The sequence below is a fragment of the Protomyctophum parallelum genome (genome assembly GCF_964188405.1).
Source record: "Protomyctophum parallelum genome assembly, chromosome: 6".
Classification (NCBI taxonomy): Eukaryota; Metazoa; Chordata; class Actinopteri; order Myctophiformes; family Myctophidae; genus Protomyctophum; species Protomyctophum parallelum.
Window position 1 is genome coordinate 15,300,778 of NC_139701.1, and position 21,363 is coordinate 15,322,140.

Consider the following 21,363-nt stretch of genomic DNA (forward strand, 5'->3'; position numbering starts at 1 on the left):
CGTGCAATGGTGAGTCTAAAGTTGAGATTTATCTATACTATAAAGTGTGGGTCCAATGCTGTTGTACAGTAATGTGTTCTATTAAGTGGATTGTGTGTTGACTGTCCCTTATTTGATTTTTACCAAGCCTAGCCCTGGAATTGCTGAGATATTACATACATTTTAATTAATGTATTCCAACTAATGTATGAAATCAAAGCCATTCTATGGCTATATTATGCCATGCCATTTTCGCGTTTAAAAGCTACTCATTTATATCTGAACTGCCAAAAGTTGCAAAAGAAAACTAAAGGGGATGGTGTCACATGCTTTTGTATTTGTTGTCAACATACTAATGAAACAAACTGTATGTAAGCACACAGTTCTATTTAAAAGCATATCAAGTAGACATAATTAATGGCATATATTTATATATATAACAGTATTTAACCACACTTTGACCGTTACATGTCCCCATTTGTGGTAGTCATGATGTAATAAATATAAGATGTAAATATAATAACAATAATATAAATAATAGGCCTATCTGATTTGATATTTACGTTGTTATTGACAACTTGGTTAAGTGTGTGACTTTGATTGCAGCTGAAAGTAGGCCTGCATAAAACATTGCTGAAACCAGAGAACAATAGCCACACATTAGTCAACCGAAACTGCATATATTTGGCACATTAGCTATATAGATAATTAGATATAGATATTATGTCCTCTGTTTAACAATATTCCATGTGTCTTTCTCTCAGGGGTGAGACAACTGGAACAGCAGAACCTTTCCGAAAGTGGTGTGGACTCGTTGGGGAACTAAGATCACTGCTACCAACGTCTGTACGTGTACCACTGCTGGCCCTCACAGCAACAGCATCCAAAGACATGAGAAAGAAGGTTGTGAAGAACTTGGGTATGCATGAATATGTGGAAGTTGTTAAAAGCCCTGACCGGGTGAACATCAGGCTGTGAAGAAGATCTCTGCTGATCCATTAAAAACATTTGGATGGCTCATTCAGGAACTAGAGTCAAAGGCACAAAACACTGAGAAGCATGTAATATATGTTAAGAGCATTGCTGATTGTGTTCTATTGTACTGTGAAGTTTTTAAACTTAACCTAGGTAAGAAATCACGGTTTCCAGTTGGAGCTAAAGATCTGTCCGGGAGTAGACTTGTAGACATGTACCATTCTGAGACACCAAAGGATGTACAACAAGACATTCTAAACTCGCTTCAAGACCCTGCATCAATTCTTCAAGTTGTGATCGCCACGTCAGCTCTGGGCATGGGCGTAGATTTCAGAGGGGTTAACCATGTTATTAATTACGGACCACCCAGGGACATTGCATCCTACATGCAAGCCTATGGTAGAGCAGGAAGAGATGGTTCAGCTGCACATTCTCTAATTCTATATCATGGAAGACAGTTAATGGCTTTATCTGACCAAATGAAGCAGTATCTCGCTGATGAAACAACATGTAGACGAGCTAAACTATTAAAGCTTTCTGATGGAGAAAAGTCTATCCCTTTGCTTGTCCCCCATAACTGCTGTAGCAACTGTGCAAAATCTTGTATGTGCACAGAGCAATGCAATGGGCAGATGAGTGCACTAGAGAAACACGCTGGGATTGAACCTGCTAGTAAAAAGAGAAATGTTACTCCAGAACAGAGAATCACAATGGAGGAAAAGTTGCAGGAAATGATACAGCATGCTACACATTAGTGTTGTAGTTCTCGAGACATGGTCTCGTCTCGAGACCGGTCTCGAGACCAAATTTTCGTGGTCTCGGTCTTGTCTCGGTCTCGGCGCTTCACGCCTTTTTTGTCTTGTCGTCTCGTCTCGTTCTCGCTCCTCATTTGTCTCGGTCTTGTCTCGTTCTCGCGCTTCTCGCCTTTTTTTGTCTTGTCGTCTCGTCTCGTTCTCGCTCCTCATTTGTCTCGGTCTTGTCTCGTTCTCGCGCTTCTCGCCTTTTTTTGTCTTGTCGTCTCGTCTCGGTCTCGCCCCTCATTTGTCTCGGTCTTGTCTTGATCTCGGACCACTTGTCTCGGGTCTCTTCTCCCACCGAGACCACTCGAGACGAGATGCAAAACCCGATCACCCGATCGCAAGGACAGAGAGTGAGAGGAGCCCATTCAGGCATTCACATTAATTAAAGACAGCGCTGCATGACGTTCATATAGGTCCAAAGAAGAGCACATGTTGATGTTATTAATTATGATTGATTTGATTCATTCTATCATGAAATTATATCAGCCTCAGGCAATGGGCATAAATAAATAAAGTGTCGGCTGGGAGGCGGAGAGTTCATGCAGCGCTGGGCGAATCCCCGTCATCGTTCACGGAAGTGACCGGATCGGTTTCGTTCACCAAAAAGAACTAGTTCTTTTGATTCGTTTGTTCATGACCGACTCATCTCTAATTTCAATATTGTCTACCAACAGTGCAAGACTGCAAGCTTTCCGGGTTTTTTTAATAATGTGTGTTGTGTTGTAAGTTGTAAGTTGTAGCCTGTAGTCGTTTTAATAAACGAGGTTGAGCGGTGATCTGAATACTGATCTGAAAATAGCCAATCTACAACTCACAACGCGTTGCACAGCAGCGCGACCGCGACATATATGAAGCCTCGCCTCGGGTCAGTTTCATCATGAGAAGAGTAAAGAACCACCACAGGTCTGACGTTACATCTATACCTAAAGAAAGTAAAATCCATCCATCGTCCACCTTATGTGATCATGTCAGCCTGTCAGGCTATAATAAAAACGATCATGTGCAAATCCTTTGTTGTATAACGTGCATGCATGCCTCATTGTTGGTTCACTACCGATTTATTTACTACAAGGCTCAAACAGCAGCAACCAAAACCAACTAATAAACTATTGTTTTAATTTGAAGGTGAGCCATAGTCCATAGCCATTAATCTGAAAGGGTTTTGGTCGGAAACTGTCAATCTGACAGTGACGGACACCCGGACAGTGTGACAGGTGAGGTCACAGTTCACAGGTTAATTCAGTGCATGCGCAATGCACATGGTTTAATTGTGTGTGTACAACAAACGTACTGGTCATCAATAAGAATAAGATGTCGGCTAATTTGGCTATTATAAGGTTTGGCTTTGTGGAACACAAAGATTACATTTGCAAGGTTAATGGGGGGAAAAAGCACAGTGCAAAGTGCAAGTTTTGTGGAAAATCATACTCTGAGACGTCAGGAACAACATCCACGTTTTCCCGTCATCTGTCAAATATTTGAATGAATCATGCTGTGTAGACAAGTAGGCTATACCTCATTTTGAGCTGTTCCAAAGTAAAATCTATTTGCAGTTTTCAGATCAAGATTGTTATCTGTACCTAATAAATAATAATACTACCTATCAAATAAGAGGGAAAAATGGTCTTGGTCTTGGTCTCGGTCTCGACCCTCCTAGGTCTTGGTCTTGGTCTCGGTCTCGACCCTCCAGGTCTTGGTCTTGGTCTCGGTCTCGACCCTCCAGGTCTTGGTCTTGGTCTTGGTCTCGGCCCCCTAGGCTAGCAGCGGTCTTGGTCTTGGTCTCGGTCTCGACCCTCCAGGTCTTGGTCTTGGTCTTGGTCTCGGCCCCCCTAGGCTCGCATCGGTCTTGGTCTCGGTCTCGGTCTCGACCCTCCAGGTCTTGGTCTTGGTCTTGGTCTCGGCCCCCTAGGCTCGCATCGGTCTTGGTCTCGGTCTTGGTCTCGACCGTCCTAGGTCTTGGTCTTGTCTTGGTCTCGCTTAAGGTGGTCTCGACTACAACACTACTACACATGAAGGCCTTTATGGAGCTGTGTCAGTGTATTGTACTGCACAGCCTGGCGACACCAGCAACCTGATTAAAGATGTTATTGATAAAAGCAATGTACTCTTCACATTGAATGACATATTTTTTAATGTGCAGGTTAGCAATGTTGTATTGGCACGTGAAATACTGATCATTTTAATGCTGATGATGTTGACGAAATCAGCAGCTCTGATGAAGAAGTACTAGAAGCATTCAGTGAAATGGAACTGTGGGATTAGATGATTTATTGTGCATTATTGTAAGAAGTGTTAATTTGTCTAAATGTTATTTTTTGCCTGAAAGTTGACTGAAAATAAATGTGAAACATTCAAAGCGTCTACTGTGTCACCTACTCATTTGGACATGCTCATGTGGAATATGGAAATAAGGGAATAATTCTATACAATATCTCAGGTTTGAACAAATGTAAACTGTTGTAGCCTATTAAATAGGTCTGTCTGGCTTCCAAGGCCTGCCTTAATTTGTTATGGTTTGTTTACGGTTTGCTGTCTGTTCCTGCTGCAATTTGTGTAACAATAGAATTGGTGTTGATAGCTGCAAGCATAATCAATGGGTCTTCAGAGGAACAGTGGACACCCCTACATTCTCACATCAGTTTGTGAAACCACTGCCACTGCAGACTGGTATACCTTAAGGGTATGATTTCTGATTAATTACATAATTATATGTAATGGTGCACAATATAATCCTGATTCAAAATGTATAATTAGAACATATGTCTGAATAGGTGCAATGTTTACATGGAACAAAAACATTTACTGATATAATGTATTGTTCACTATAACAATCTACGAGCAATGCAATGTAATGCACACATTGTCATTATAGATCTGCTATTTTCAAAAGATTATACATTTGAAAATGAAAATGGTACATTATGGGTTCTAAGGTCAATTATTTGTATTAGTGTCTATCACCAGCTTTAACTATGCTTATCTGAGAAGCTACAGCAGGGTTAAAGACACAGCAGGGTGTCTTACATCATGATGGTTGAACAAAGGAAGGCCCTTTAGAGCTGCTATGACAAACACAGCTGTATGAAAGGTCATGGAGTTCACAACCTTTTAAAAAGTGATTTGTGAACAGAGATGCCACAAATAAGTCAACCAACAAGTATTAAATAAACTTGTTTAATAATCGAATGTACTTTGGTTGGCATTCTGTAGTAAAAGCACATTATGATCATTGATTGGGGTTGTAGAAAGAACAAAAAAATAACTTAGCCTAAAAACATCAGGCTAACTACAATGAAAGAATTGATTCTCAAACTGCCATTGCGTACTGGTATACTTTAAGATTATGATTTCTGAATAATTACATATCTTATATATATCTATCTTATATATATCTAAATCATATTTAAACGGTTCACAATAGAGTCCTGATACTAAATTTCCCAAATGTGGTTAATTTCTAAGCTTGCACATTAACTATGGTGGTTGAAACCAATGATATTTTAATCTCCCTTCTCAACACAATGTGTATAATTACAACATATGTAATATGAAGAGGTACAAAGTTTTCATGTTTCATAATTTTTTAAGCCAGTAACGGACTCTTAGTTGTCAGATTTTTAAAAGAAGAAAACAAAAACAAGTACATCTTTAAATGTATAAAATTATAAACTTTATTTACAATAACAAATGATAAAGAAAATTTGGGAATGTTTGCCATGAGAAATATCTGTAGACCCAAACTTGTTATGGATCCTCCTGTAGCTGGTGACATCTCTTTTTATTATCCAGGATCCATTGCACAACATTTCCTGCCTTTAATTTGTGCAGTGGATTGGCACTTTGGTTTTTGAAGGCGCCATAAGACCTTCCAGGCTTGACACTGAATACATCATGGTCGTGGAGAATTCATCAAGGGTCTCACTTATCCGTCGCCTTGCTGGTACGACCTGGGGAGCTTCCGCCAACACATTGCGGATCTCCACCCAAGCCCTGGTCTTCTCTGCAGCTGAATACTGTGCCCCAGTCTGGTGTAGGAGCCCACATGTCCAAAAGGTGGACACAGTCATTAACAACTCGCTCCGAACCATAACTGGCTGCCTGAAGCCCACCCCTGTTTCCTACCTGCCAGTTCTTGCAGGAATTGCCCCGGCCGGCCTCCGACGAGAGGCTGCTACCATCAAGCTGGCAAGGAAAGCCAAAATAAACGACTGGCACATCCTACACAGCACTACAGTGGAGGTAGAGCCCCCAAACAGACTCAGGTCCCGCCACCCTTACAACAAGGCGGCACAAGACATGTTGCGTTCCATCCCGGAGGACTTATCCACCAGCGCATGGCTGGCGGCATCTTGGAAGCAGGAGTGGGAGTCTGCAGGGCCCTCCCGTATGCACCACTACATCTTTGACCCGGGTGATGGCGTTGAAGGAGAGGACCTGCCGCGCCGGCAGTGGACCCTACTGAACCGCCTGCGCACTGGAGTCGGCTGCTTCAAATCAGCAATGAAGAGGTGGGGCTTGGCGGACAGTGCAGCATGCGAATGCGGCGAGCCCGAGCAATCTGCCGAGCACATAATCAACACCTGCCCCCTGTACAGACCTCCTTCGGAGGCCGGCCTCTTCCACGTGGGACCAGAGACAAGGGCGTGGCTACTCGATACTGAGTTGGACATTTGAGGATGATACACGAAAGAAGTGGAGAATTTTAACCATTTTAATTATGTCACACTGTTTGTTTGCCGCAGTGTGCCTTCCCGACTTTGGACTGACACCAGTCACACCACAGTCTTTGTCAAATTGATCCATGATTATTTGCATCTCACCAATGCTCCTGCTCATCACCTGCGCTATTTCAAATTCAAGATTGGCCCCCTGTTTGTCCATCAGCTCTTTAGTGTACTGTACATAGTGTTCACAGTTAAGGTCCAATGCAACGTTCTTGCCTGCCATACCACTTACATTGACCGTCCTGTTCCACATTAGCCTATGTGACACATTTGGACTTAGCATTGCAGATATGTCTAACTGCAGTCTTAGTGCCTTTAGACTATATTTGTGCCGGCCTGCCTGTTTAAAATGCAGCATCTTTGATTTCCAAAGACGGCAAGTCCTTTGGCCATCCCCCTCCTTAATTGAGTCCTGAAAATCTCTCTCAAGTAAGGCTACTTTCAAAAACCCGCTGTGGTAATTGAAGACCCTGTCAGAATTTTTATTTTTGTTGCCCTGAGCTTTTCCTGTGCTTTCCGGTTCTCCACAATGGCTTATGAGGACTTGATGTGTGTCATCTACATGTTTTTTGAGTTTGGCATGGGTGTTGAATGTTAGGCCTTTGCAATCCCTAAATAGGCAATTTAGACTTTTTTTTAGCCATTCCGACATGTTTCTCCCAATCATCATCTGTAGCAGTGGCCCCCATCTCTTCATTCAGAATGTATGTGTCAAGCATGTTAATTAGGTGTTTGTCTAACCACTGCCGTTTTTGTTGATCTGAGCTGAACGTTGGAGGTATTGTGTTTTTCTTGGGTGTGTCTTCAATAGTGTCCATGGCAAAGTAATGTAGATCAGCCGCAATGATCGATGCATCTGTAACATCTTGGATAAATGTGTTGCTGGCTGTGTATTTGTCACCAAGTGCAGATGTTGATACATTTCTTCTGTTGATTGTATTTCGTAAATGTAACAAGGTGCCCGGGTCACCGCTTGAGGTGGTGTTGTAGTAGTCTTTAAATATGACATCATTGGTGTTCATGCTGCAGTGAAAGTCTGCTATTGCTGTGACAATGCCGTTCTGTCTTTCATCTGAACCATTTGTATTCCCCAGTGCGCCTATGGCTACATCTGAATTTTGCTTGGTCAGTTGGTCTCCTGCTAAAATTACATTAACAGCTGGCTTCATGACTGTCCTTCCATCCTCCTGAACAGGGACATAAGGGACATATTTGTCATTAATGTACTTCATTGTCTTTACCATGTCTGGCCCTTTCTTCTCATCAAAATCCAGAAGTCCAAGCAGTATGATCTCAGTTTTTGTGGCCATTGTTGAAGAATACAGATGAGGGATGTACAATTTGACATTGTCTTTAAATTGGCTGAATTCTGGAAGTTGGGACACCAGCACTCGTCCAATCAGCTCCTTGAACTCTTCTTTCAAGTGCCGTTTGTCATCCTGGTTTGGAATGATGTCAGTTATTGGAACATCTCGTACATCCCTGTGAGTGTCTTGAGGGAGATGGGCGGCACTGACTCTCTCTGGATTAGCCAACATAATCATCCAGTGATTGTCTTTCCTCTGATTGTCCGATGTCATCGTGTGTGGTGTGACGCTGCGGTCCAAATTGTCTATTGTGAATTGCATGGGCAAACTCATTGTAGGTCCCTGCAAAAAAAGTGGGGTGGGGAGAATCGAAAAATGTGATGTGATAATCAAAATAAAATAATGCCAGAAAAATTAACCCATTTAGGACGGGAACCTGTGTTGGTGTTTTAAGCATTATACTTTAGCTATTGAAAAATAGCAGATCTACAAGCTCATAGCGCGGCACTCTACTTGAAAACATGCACATTTATGAACATATATTCTTTCACAGAAGACATTTTAAATTCTAATCTTTGCTTCTGGGAGGGTCCCTGGAACAACAGATGGGGGTCGATAGGCCTACATAAATTTTTTAGGTTCCTTGACATGAAAATGTTTGAGAACGACTGATATAGAAACACAGGGTTTTTCAGGATTTAGAAGGTATTTGTAGAATCGACCTCAGGTCTAAATGGGTTAAGACCTATAGCGTTCAACCACATTGACCATTATATTATACTTTAGCTGTTTAAAAATGGCCAAAATGCAAGCTCGTAGCATGGCACAGAGTGCCACGATATGAGCTTATAGAGCTTGAAAATGTGTGCAAATATTTCAATATACAGAATATTTCTTCACATGGAACCTTTTTAACTCTAAGTTTTGATACTGGGGGGTCCCTGGAACAAAACATTTTAAGATGAAAAAAAATAGCAGATCTAAAAGCTTGAGCTTGTAGATCTGCTATTTTTCAATAGCTAAAGTATGACATAATGCTTAAAACAACAAAAGGGGTTCCCGCACAGAATGGGTGTGTTAATAGTATTTCCGCATATTCAAAACAATACATTTCAATATTGTGATACATACATTTTGCAATATCTTACCCTTTCAACTTGGGGAAGAAGCGATGAGCCAGATGCCGCACATCCATCCATAGCACCAGCTTCTCCGGCAGGTGGGTGAGCTGCTATGTATGACTTGCACACATCTTCCTTCCACTGTATTACGTTGCTGTCCCATGACTTAGCAATGTCTTTGACTTTTTCAAGGACTCTGCCAGGAGACACGCATACACCCAATTTCACTAGGCGTTCCAAACACCTTTTCTTTGCTCCTCCATGACGCATGACCAATGCATTTCGATACATGGGTGCTGACATAGACTGACATCTTGCCCTGAGTAGCGCTGCACCAGCCATCGCCATTGTGCATGTTTTGCTCTTGTGATATAGCAGTGCACGTGGTTTCAGAGGGCTTTTGGGGATGGGCGGGTCCTTTGGGATTTTACTAGCACTTTCCAAGAACCGTTTGTATGTGGGAGCTTTTTGCCTCCACTCAGAAAGAACGTCTAGCCATTTGAATTCTTTCAATGCCTTTACGGTGGTCTGCCTCAATTTAGAATTTAATTTCAAACTAGACAATGTCTGACATTCCATGTTGATTTTCTTCAGTATCTCCTCAACCAACATGTCAGACATTCCAGGTACAGCCATAATTGCATGTGGTATTTGTTTTTCTCGTTTTCTGAGTATATTGTCAATAACTTTCTCATATGGTCCATGAATTATTCTGCTTCGGAGTGTGGAGCGATTTCTCACAGTAATCTATGGAAAAATAAACAAAATTATATATTAATCGTTATATTAATTATGAAGTGATTGCATAGGGACAAAATGGAAACAAGACTGCAAGGACATAACACTGTAAGATGTTGTTGTTTATACATTCTGTCTAATATTCTAAACTATTCAGTCAAGTCTAATTTTCCAGGTAAAAGGATAAAACAACAAAGACACATGCTCTTCCATGTTTTATCTTGAAAATAAAGCTAACATACAAACCTTTGTTTCACATAGCTTTGTTGGCCCAGAGTGTGTTGGTGAGTGTGTTGCTGAACGGAACTACTGTGTGACTTGGTTCTTGGACGTCAGCCGTTTGCATCTCCTGCTGTGTTTGTTGACACTCCTAATGTAAAAACAATACATCAAATCAATTCATAATAAAATAATAGTATGAGCTGCTATAGAAGAATGCAATGTTTACAAACCTGAATTGTTGGTGCAGACAAACTGGCTGCAGTTGAATTCTTCTTTCTCACTGCTCCTTCACTGGAGACTGGCCTGGATGTTGTCGGAGGCTGTGACAGTGGTGGCGAATTTGACCTTAGGCTCTCCCAACTTTCAGTCCTACTGGAAAGGGAAGTCTATAACAGAAGAGTGCAATATAGGATACAGGTTATGGTTTGGGTCATTCAATTCCATATCTGCATGCATTTATTGTCAAAAGCCCTAATGTACATCCCAAACAGGTGTGCCATGGCCTAGCAGTATGACCATCTTTCTGTAGAAAAAAACAAAGCCAGTGGGCTGTTAGATGTTGGTACTAAAACCATGTAGATTGGTATCAGTATCGTATATGGGCAGCCTGTGCCGTGTGTGTGGGTGCGCACATGCATGCGTGTGTGGAGAGTTGTATTTGGAACTGAATGATGTAATACCAGGATATTTTGTATCTTATTTGGACCGATTAGATTATGGATAAAAGATCTAATTTAAATCAAATCACAAAGGAATAGTGATTGGGAATATTGACAGACAGTATTACAGAAAGAAATCACGTCTTCTCTGTGCAGACAAAAACAAAACAAAAGTGCATCTCACCATTCCTTCAGTGGAAGGCGTCATTATTTTGGTCAGTGGTGGCAGTGGTGTTGTGAAGGACCTGGTCTCCATAGGTGCAGGAATCGTGGCAAATGGACTCTATAAGATATGAGGGGAATACAAGTACAGGAAGTGTGGTGTGGGTCACAGGTGATTTAGGTAGTTACAGTATCACGACACCCTGGTCTGAGTGCAAACCAACAGTTAACCCCACAATCGCATGGAGAAGCCACAGCCACGATAACATTTACATCTCTATTGGCTTGTAACATTGTTCCATTCTACAATAAATGTATGATTTTGAAAATATCTGACTTTGTCCCCGACTGTGTGAGAGGAACAAAGCCATGTAGGTAGGATCAACCTTTGTACAAGTTTAGGACATTGATAATCATAACAAGACAGTATATTGTATTAGAGAGAAGCAACACAATGACATTGAGGCTGAATTGTTTGATACTCACAACTTGGACACTGGTAAGAGATTTGGGTGATGTCAGAGCTTGTACCCGCGGTGAAGGGCTGGTCGGGCTAGTCTGACGTGCTTCCCAATTTGAAGTCATGTTGGCAACTGATATCTACAGCAATATGAAAACAGCCACAGTAAAATTGAATCAACAAACGAGACTAAACAATTCCAAAATGGCAAATCTAACTAAAGGCAACCTTGTTTATGCCCTACATTACATCTATACATTGAAAACAGCCAATGTACAAACACGTGAGCTGATATGAGTTTTGAGCTATTTCTCTTGAATGTTCTCCCCATAATAGGTACCGTATGCTCTTGTCAATTAAGAGGATTGTGGTAGGACTTGGTCACTGTCCGGAATACTTTACTATCAAAGGAAAATGTTCCCGGTTATACGGTCAAATATTTTTGTTAGTGCCCATCAACAACAATGGTCAATGGTCACCAAAGGGGGGGGGGGGGGGGGTCACCAGGGTTTTAAAGATGCTTATCTCTATGAAAAGATACAGCAGGGTTAAGGGGCTAAGCCACAGCATTTTACATTAGTGACTGTATTAATAGTATATTAGGCCGATTGACTGGGGTTTGTAGATAGAACATGTCAATTAATTATTTCTGTGTGAAATGTTATAGTTGTAACTCATTGTTGTTGAGCACTGTTTATCAGGATGTCCAAAGCTATTACAAGGCTTAAAGCTAATGTAATATCTTACTTATTTGACACATACAGTAAAGACATTATTAACAAATGTATTATGTATTTTAAAAGGGGGACTATGGACAAAAGGATGTCATAATGATATCATAATAGGTTTTCCTTGAATTTAAAAAGGTGTACAGATTATGTTTTCCTCACCGCTCCAAATGAAGGCAAAGTTGGACTGAGGGAGTGCTTTGGGGATGCACTGCTATGCTGGAGCTCTTCCCATTGTGATGTCCTCATTGATACAGAAGAAGATGGCTATAGGAACATGGCAACATATATGAATACAGTATTATTTTTCCTCAACACCATAACTACTTCATGATAATGTATGCCAATGTACAAGCTCACAAGATAATGAGAAGCGCTGTGAGCTTGTGGATCTGTAATTTTCAGCGAGGGTTCATGCTACATTCAAGTGGTTAAAAAGTCAAAGCACAATTATGTAAAAAGATTTAATTTAAAGAAAGCGTTTGGGGGAATGCAAATATTTAAGATAAAGCAGGGGTTTGGGATGAGGAAAGATTTGGAAGAGGTGAAATGCTAGCCTAGTTAATAATAAAAATTCAAACTTCACACCATATGAAGACAATCTGTTCACCAATCTGTAAATAAAAATATAAAAATATAATTTAATATAATTGAATGAATATTCACGTGCTTATGTACAACTTGATACAATGATATGATGATAATTGTAACGTTCTCTACATAGCCTAATACTCAAATGAAAATGAATATATTGTCATTAGGCTATATTAACATAGCTACTCACCATCAGCAAACTAGTTGTACACTTTGGTACATCTTTATCAATGAAAAGACTTCGTCTTAAAGGGCTTGCAGGATTTTCCAGTCTAAATATTTTTTTTCTTTGACGGTCACGGGACCCAGCCGACCCACACTCTGGGACCTGATTGAATAATATTAACATTACAAAGACAAGCACATTAAAGTATGCTAATGGAATTACACAAGAGAAAACACTGTTGCTTGGATTTCATCTTACTCACCTCTTTTTCTGGTGTGGGCTTGGCGCACCGTTTGACTGTTTTGTACCTTCGATCCAATTATTTTATCTCGTCGCCAAGTTTTGTAACCGCTTCTTTACATCGCCGATACTTTACTAATTTACTGCGGCACGTCTGGCATACAGCCTTTAACACATCGTCGCTTGTCACTGATGTTCCAGTGAGTTCTTCTAATACAACTGTGTAGTCCTGCTTGACATTCTTAATAAATAAATTGTGTTTGTTTCTTTTATCGCTGTATTTATCTCCGCAGAGTCTGCACAAGTTCGTGATGGATTTTGATGGAGTGGTGGGTTCAGCCATGTCTCCAAATAGTTGTCCTCGATAGTTGTAGACTTGTAGTTATCGTTCTCCCAAAAAATTACTAGGCTAATAAGGCTGCTACCAGCGACGTAGAGTCTGTGGGGGCCACAGGGCCATGGCCCCCATGAAGAATCCTAGGGCCCCTTTCGGCCCCCATGAAGATTTTCGTGGACATTTTTTCTGGGAATTCCGAACATTTTGGACCTCTCCGCCGGCAATCTGAGAATCCCATCGTCAAATATTCGGGAAAACAGCGCCTCCCCTGTTGTTCACCAGGTAGAAGACTGACGTCACCCCATTTGGAGCGACGCCCATCTGCACTCTAGGTTCACTCCCACCCGTATGCCGGTTGGAAGTGGACCGGGACCCAGACTTTTCTTTCTTCCAGGAAATAAAACGTCTGGGTTTCCGAGGCTACTACCAACCTGACAGATTGTAGACCAGCCAGCTTCGCAGCTGGTAGAAACAAAAAGTAGCACATTAACTTTGTGCAGCGTTTCGAGCCTGTAGATCTGCTATATCTTTGATGCTTTTGGGTGGCACTGTAGTATGACCAAGTAGGGTGTTAATTTCGAAATTAGAACACACAAGGTTAAAATATGGAGTTAAGAGCTTTACATTTTGAGCTTGTGGATCTGCTACTTTGGTTAAAGAATCCATTATTGTCTCTTTCGGGGGGGGGACACTTCAGATGTCCAAATGTACTTGGTTACTTCCCACCACATGCAGGCACAATCCAAAATCACTGACACTCAAACTTATTGCATTAAGTAGGCTACAGTTGGTGTCAAATACTGTTACCTAAATGTTCTGCTTCACAACATTGCACCATTTTAGCATAAAGATGAGGTCAACTTTATTAAAGTATCCACCATATGGCATATCCCTGAGATATCTATGAATAATTTAAACCTTAAAGCACAGTAGGGCTTTGTCTTTCAACTGATTATATTATTCTAACATTTCATTGTTTCTTTCTTTGTACGCATATATTCGCTCTGTGCGTGCGTGTGTGCGTGCGAGATGGAGAAAAAGAGACAAGGGGAGAGAGAGAGAGAGAGTCTGAGGTCAAAAAGTGTGCGAACATATTGACCTACAAGCTCAATGTGTGGCGTTCACGGTGTGTTGTGGCTTGTGACCATACCTAAATAATTACACTTAATTTAATTGTACCTTTAACTTAAACTGCTGTGCTGTCTCTGGCACCAGGAGTTCCCTTGCAGGATCAATAAAGGGATATAACTCAGGTGTTGGGGTTATAGAGTTATAGAGTGCCCCACTACCGATTCCCTCCTGGTCAGCCCGCCGAACACCTCCGCAACCGCTATGGCCCTTAGCTTAACCGCTTATGCCCTACTAGATCATGTGTGCAGACTTCATAATATGTGTGAGCATACATTTTGTGTGTTGTTTTTTTTTGTGTGTTTTTTTTTGTTGTCTTCTTATTTTTCTTTTTTACTTTTACTCGCCAGTTGTCCAACCAGCACAAAAGCCTCTGCCCGCATGCTCTGGACCCCTATAGCTCTATGGAGCTGGCCTGTTCTATGACATCACAACAGAACTCCATAGGAATAAAGGGACAGAGAGAGAGAGAGATACAGACATCTCCATATATGGGCATAAATTGACACAGACAGATGGGTGGAACAGGCAGTCTGACACGGGTACAACAGGTATTGCATAGCTGGGTGGGGCATGCATCTCCAACTTCCATCGGTAGCGACTCTGTGCTCTATACAGCCGGGCACCGGTCTAGTTGGATTCATGGAAACACAGTTTTTGGTTTCTCTCCATTTCCTGAAAAGTAAGGGTTTATATAGACATACAAGGTTTCCCCCCCGCCTGGCAGCGATGGTACAGTAAGTGGGAAGACGGCTTCCTTCTGGAAGCGCTCTGGGGAGCGAGCAGTGTTCCTTTTCACAGGGAACGGCACTCTCAGATCTCCTCTGGGCTGCCGCCCAGCACTACAGCGCTCACTCGCTCGCTGCTCGGGAGAAAGTGACCCCGCTGTAAGTGTTTGTACCCGACACCACATCACAAGGCAGCTTGTGGCAAAACAACGGATTGGGCCATTTCACCAAAAATGGGAAGAATAAATATATTATACAGTCTATAAAAAATAAAACATTTGCGTCTTACGTTTGTTTGCGATTTAGGCCAGTGGTTCTCAACCCGTGGGTCGGCCCATAATGGGATGCATGCCATAACTAATATGCAGATCGTTAACTTTCATTTTCATCAGAAGCGTTAATATTGTAACCGTGAGGTAGCGCAGATATTTTTAATGAGCTCCTAACATCGCCGTTCTGTTCAATCACCCCAATCTGAGCCTCAATTCAGAGAAAAATGCAGCTAAAGATCGTGGCCATTACAGCAGTCTATGCAGCGGCCATCTTGGCCCAGGGAAATACACCAAGCCGAGCATTGCCTAGCGACGGTAGATATTAGTGAGACCATTCTGAAAGAAAGAAAAACAAACGTCAATCACGTCAATGGCAGGAATCGACATTGGAAAAGAAATCACGCCAATCACGTCATTGCCAGTTAAACAGTATAGTGGTTGCGAAGGTATTAATTGATTTCTGTGGTGGGAGGTCTGGTCTTGGTGAATATTAAGTAGTTCAGGTCATTTGGTGGGGGTCTAGGGGCCACTCCTTAAAAATAAATTACGCTTTTATGGATACCCACAAAATGCATAATTTGTATTGTTGACCGATTTCTACCATAGAGCAACTCTTGTTCAACTTTGACTGCTCTGTCACATGGAACATTTGTTTGTGTCCAGTAGCAGCACAGTGGGTGGATTGTTGTGGAGAAAAATATTCTATAGGTCTTTAAAGGTATATAATAATAAATAAAGAGTAAACACTTGAAATCGCTGGCAGGGGCAGCTATAGACCATATTCATGAAGCGCCATTTTAACAATTGGCCGCCGTGTGAAATGGTCTGTAGTCGCTGTTTTAACTCTGGAAGTGTATGACTTGATGACCTCAGATACTTAATAATCTGAACATTAATTTCTGGGCTGCGGGAAGAAGCTCTGGCGTTTGATCATAACCTGGTAAAGCTCAGGCTGGGCTCGCGCATGTGTGCGTGCGTGTGCACGGTGGAAGAGAGGAAGACATTATTTTGTTGCGTTGAGTAGAAACCTGCACTCACTCACTCACGCATGCACATTAACACACACACACTGCACAGTGCCGTCTCTACAGGGGGGCATTGCGCCCCCAGATTGAATTTTGTGCCCCTCCAGTCCAGATTGGCCAGTACCCTACCCTACCACTATTTTAATGTTTTACAAATGTTAAATCTATAAGTTCTCCATGATTATTGTAAATATATACATGTTCAAATTAATTGAATACTTAATAGAAATACAAGGGGTAATACATGCATGCAGAAGACATTATAATGCTCAACATATTCGTATTTCTTTGTTTGTTGTTGGTGCTGCTTATTGTAGCCTTTTTCGCCTTTTTCAAGCATCACTTTGTTAATAGGCGACAATTTGTTATGCATAGGGGGGTTTGAAAAATGAAGTGCCCCCTTTGGAAAAAAGTATGCCCCCCTATGTGTGCCTGGAGACGGCACTGTCCCTGTGGGTGGCTGCAGCAGGGAGAAACCGCTGACTCACCCTCGCTTCATTACTCAAGTGACTTATGAGTGTGTTTACGCACACGCTGATTGATATTAACCCTCTTTGTTTAAATCTCCACTAGCAGCAGCAGACAGCATGCTATGCTAGCAGCCTGTCTGCTGTTTGACCCACATGGTCACACACTGCCCTCTATTGACAGCCACGCACAATAACTAACAGACAAATGCATCTCTCCCTCCTCTCTCTCTCTCTCTCTCTCTCTCTCTCATATGCACTCTCACTTTCTCAGTCTCTTCCTATCTCTGTATTCTCTTTGAGGCATGATCGGCCATCCGTCCGTCTCTCTCTCTGTCTCTCCACCTCCCACCTCTCTCTTCTCCTCCATCACTCTGCTAAAGAGAAATTCACTTCTTCCCTATGATTTTGAACTAAATAATAGCTAAATTGGATCCACGGGAACACATGTTCTTCTTATTCATGTTGGTCAGGTGGAAACATCATATGTCCAAAACCACCACGGAGGTTGTGGGTTCAAATCCACCGTGGCGCAGACGAACACAATTTGCCCATGTTCAGGGGAGGGTAGGGAGGGTGCATGCATCATTGCATGTGCTCCTACAGGCTGGGGCGGTGTTGGGTGGGAGGAGTAGGACGAAGTCTCTAAAAATATTGTCTACTTTCAACTAAAACAAAATCACACCCGTGTGAGGTCTTATCATCATACATCATCATCATCATCATGCATCAAGATTCATCGCCAATCAAACAATTTGCGTCCTCACTTTTCCGTCTTCACTTTTCTGCCCTCACTTTTAGCTTCAAAAAGCCAATGTTTGTGTTCACACAAACCCGGAAAGCTGGGCATAGGAGAGACTAGTGCCCCTCAAAAACTGATTATATAGGCCTACAGGATTCAAACTCAAAAAGAGCAAAAGTAGCAGATATACAAGCTCAAAATGTGTGGCTTCGCGCCACGCTTCCAGCTTATATTTCTGCTTTTCTAGATATTTTTGTTTCATGCTGTAGTTTAGTATGAACTAAACGCAAACAACATAAAGCTTCAAAAAGATATAGCAACAATATTCATTCACTGGAGGGAAAGTGCTGCTGCTCAAAATTAATTACCGTAATTTCCGGACTATAAGCCGCAACTTTTTACCTATGATTTGAACCCTGCGGCTTATACAACGGTGCGGCTAATCTATGGATTTTTACAGCTAACGCAGAGCCATCTAAGGCTCTGAGCTAACGTAACGGCCACTAGGGGGCCACCTGCGACTTATAGTCCGGTGCGGCTTGTATACGTACATATTTAGGATTTTCCCTAAATTTGGCTGGTGCAGCTTATATTCAGGTGCGCCTTATAGTCCGTAAATTACGGTACACAATATATCAGAAGCACAGATGACTGTATCATCAGAAAAGTAACGAACTTCTGAGCAATGGTGTCGGCTATGCTCATAACTCCTGTGTTCACAGTAGATAATGTGCTTTACTCTCGCAGCCAGGAGTCGTTACTAGTGCAGGTGGCCATTTGTCCAAATGTTGGATTATCTTACTTTGGAATTAAAAAAGCTTTGTCTCCAAATCATTACATCACGTTTGCTACTCTGCATTTTCAACGTATACAAATTTGATCCTGGTAGAACCTAAATTCATACAGTGAAGGAGGTATATCCTTAAGACATCTTTAATACATATTCAGCAGCACTGGACTCTAGTTTAACACTGTGCTACCAATGTATGTGCCAATTCAGCAGTGGTGGAAACTTAAAGTATACTTTACAATTTTATTACATTTTCGAGGTGAGTGTCTCTCTCTTTCAGTTCTTCGATACTTGATGTATGTAGCCTACAAGATATAGTTTTACGTTTGTATACCGTAAGTATATTTTGAAGTCAGTATTTCTACATAGTGGTAGGCCTATTGCGACTTTACTCAAGTATAAAGAAAAAAAAATATGAGTCCCTCCATCACAGGCAATCACTCTGGAGGAGTAGATGTCACTTCAAGAAGTTCACCTGCCCTTTCCCCCCCCTATCAGTTTAGATTAACTGTTCGCAATCAAAAATCCCTGTGCCAGTCAATCAAAATCTTGCCTTTTGTAGTTTGTCCTGTGATGAAAAGGCCCACCCTCATCATTTATTTCTTCTAAGTATTGAGTCTGACAGTGTGTAAGTCTGCAGGCAGACATGCAGACAGTGTGGGGTTATGGAGAGAACCACACGAGAAAGTATTCGGTCCCAGACGAGTTGAACTTATAGAATTCTAAATTATAGGGCCTATCGTCCATTAGTCTTATAGTTTAAGTAATCATATCATAGGCTAGTTTGTATTAGTTAAAAAAAAAATGTTGACGACATGAACACTGCTCCCCTAGAACTGTTTTTTTTTGCTACAACTCCTACATATTAATTTTGTCCAATGCCGTGCAGATACTTTTCCCATTTCTTTCTGAAAAGTAATGAGTTTGGTATCATATGCATGATTAAGTGACAACGGCAAGTGCATTAACAGTGAAATAATGCACAGTGCATTAACAGTAAAACTAACTTAAAAGTAACTAAGAACATGACTGCAAAGTGACTCGTGACTAAATTTTTCAAACAATTGTAGTGGAGTAAAAACTACTGGTACTACCCTACTATTGGAGTAGAAGTATAAAGTGTTGGACAATAGAAATGTGTGAAAGTAAACTGTAGGTACAGTAGGCTATACTTGAGTAAGTGTACTTCCCACCAGTCAGTGATAGCATCGATGCCATCTGGATGAGATGTAATACAATGCAACGTATTGAAGGATCACAGAATGTTAGAGGGATGCTGTTATGCACCAGTCTAGGGGGTCTGATACACAACATGAAATATGACGCTCCCGCCTTCCCCAACTCCCAAGCAGCCACTCAAACAAGGGTTACGGGTGAAAAAGCAAGTATATATTTATTAACGAAAATAGTATTTACAAAAAGGGTAAAGACTGATAGATTAAATAAGAAAAAGTAACTTGAACCAAAAGTATCTTCCCTAACAAAACAAAAACACATGAGCTTACCTCCTTAACTTTAAACAGAACTTTAACATGGAACTGAACTCAAAATCCCCTATTCAGACTTGGACAGCAAAGCAAACAAAACTCATATTAACAAAACATAATTAATTAAGGGCGGTGGCCGGTTGGGAGCCGAGGAGGACAGGTCTGTCCCCTGCGTGCCGTCCTCTCCTCTGCTCCTCTCTTAAGTAGGGGAAAGGCCACCCTCGTTAGCCACTGAAATGTCTTGTTTGGACTCAGGCCTTCTCCACCAATCACGGCTGTCCACCGCGCTCTGCATCCTCTCAGTCACGCCCAGGCTCACGGTGCCATCTCCATCTGGGACGATGCACGGGGCGATGCACGGGGCGCTGCACAGGGCGCGCGTACCACTTCGTACCAGGGCCAAAAGTCATGTCACAGTACACAACCATATCACAGAATACGACCCCAGTCGTAACACCCCCCTCCTCAAGAATTTAGCACTCCCCTAGAGTGCTCAATCCTTTCCGACGTTGACCCACCTAAAATCCTCTTGATAGGGCATCTGCAATTATATTATCGGTACCTTTTTTGTGGCAAATCTCCAGATTAAAAACTTTAACAGTTTCGGGGGTAGAACCAATATACACTTCAAAATACTGCAGGGCTAACAACATGGCCAGAGCCTCCTTTTCCCCTGTTCTATAATTCCACTGGTGTTTGTTACATTTCTTAGAAAAGTAGCACACAGGATGATCAACACTCTGCACATCCTCCTGCGAAGAAAAAAGTAATAAATACAAAAGTAATAACTTGTTTTCGATTAACCGAATGATATCTGCCAGAGCAGACCCAGACAAATGAACCAAAAAGGACTGTAAATTACGCAGTACATCAGAGTTGCTCAAACGAGCCATGGGCATCGATCCACTCTTTTCAATTGATCCATCCTCAGCGAAATGATACTTCGGGGGAGCAGCAACACACATTGGGACCACTGATACTGCAGGAGGTGGTTGTAATTCACAATCTCTACCAACATACTTCTTCATCATATTAATATGACATACCCGAGGCTTTTGTTTTCTGTCTGGCGTTTTTACCACGTAATTAGTATCACTAATTTTTCGTTCCGCCACATACGGGCCTGAACATCGTGGGTGAAGACTTGAACCGGCAACGGGGAGCAGTAATAGCACTTTATCTCCGGATTGGAACGTTCTGAGGACCGACTTTTTGTCGTAGCGCCGCTTCATTTTAAGATCACAGGGGCTAAACCCTAACGACTCCTGACCAGGGGCTGGTGGGACAGGCTGGTTGGGTTTCCCTACAATTTGACAAGTGTGACAAGACCGGCAGTATCTGGCTACATCGGCTTTCAGCCCCGGCCAATAAAAATTACGCAACACTCGATAATGTTTTTTTTATTCCCAGATGTTCAGCTAAGCTGGAATCGTGGGCAATGCTAAGTACCTGTGGTCTATATTCGGTTGGCACTACTACCTGATGAACAGTGACCACCTCGCTGTCATCAGG

General features: G+C 41.9%; 1 protein-coding gene across 1 annotated transcript; it reads left to right on the top strand.

Moving 5' to 3' along the window:
• Window positions 1-5,645: 5,645 nt before the first annotated feature.
• On the top strand, window positions 5,646-6,428 carry LOC310859862 (uncharacterized protein; the record flags this gene model as incomplete). The annotated part of the gene is made up of 2 exons (XM_083766629.1): window positions 5,646-6,262; window positions 6,350-6,428. 2 exons carry the CDS (start codon window positions 5,646-5,648, stop codon window positions 6,426-6,428), a joined length of 696 nt encoding a protein of 231 aa, XP_083622755.1.
• Between the last annotated feature and the right edge of the window lie 14,935 nt (window positions 6,429-21,363).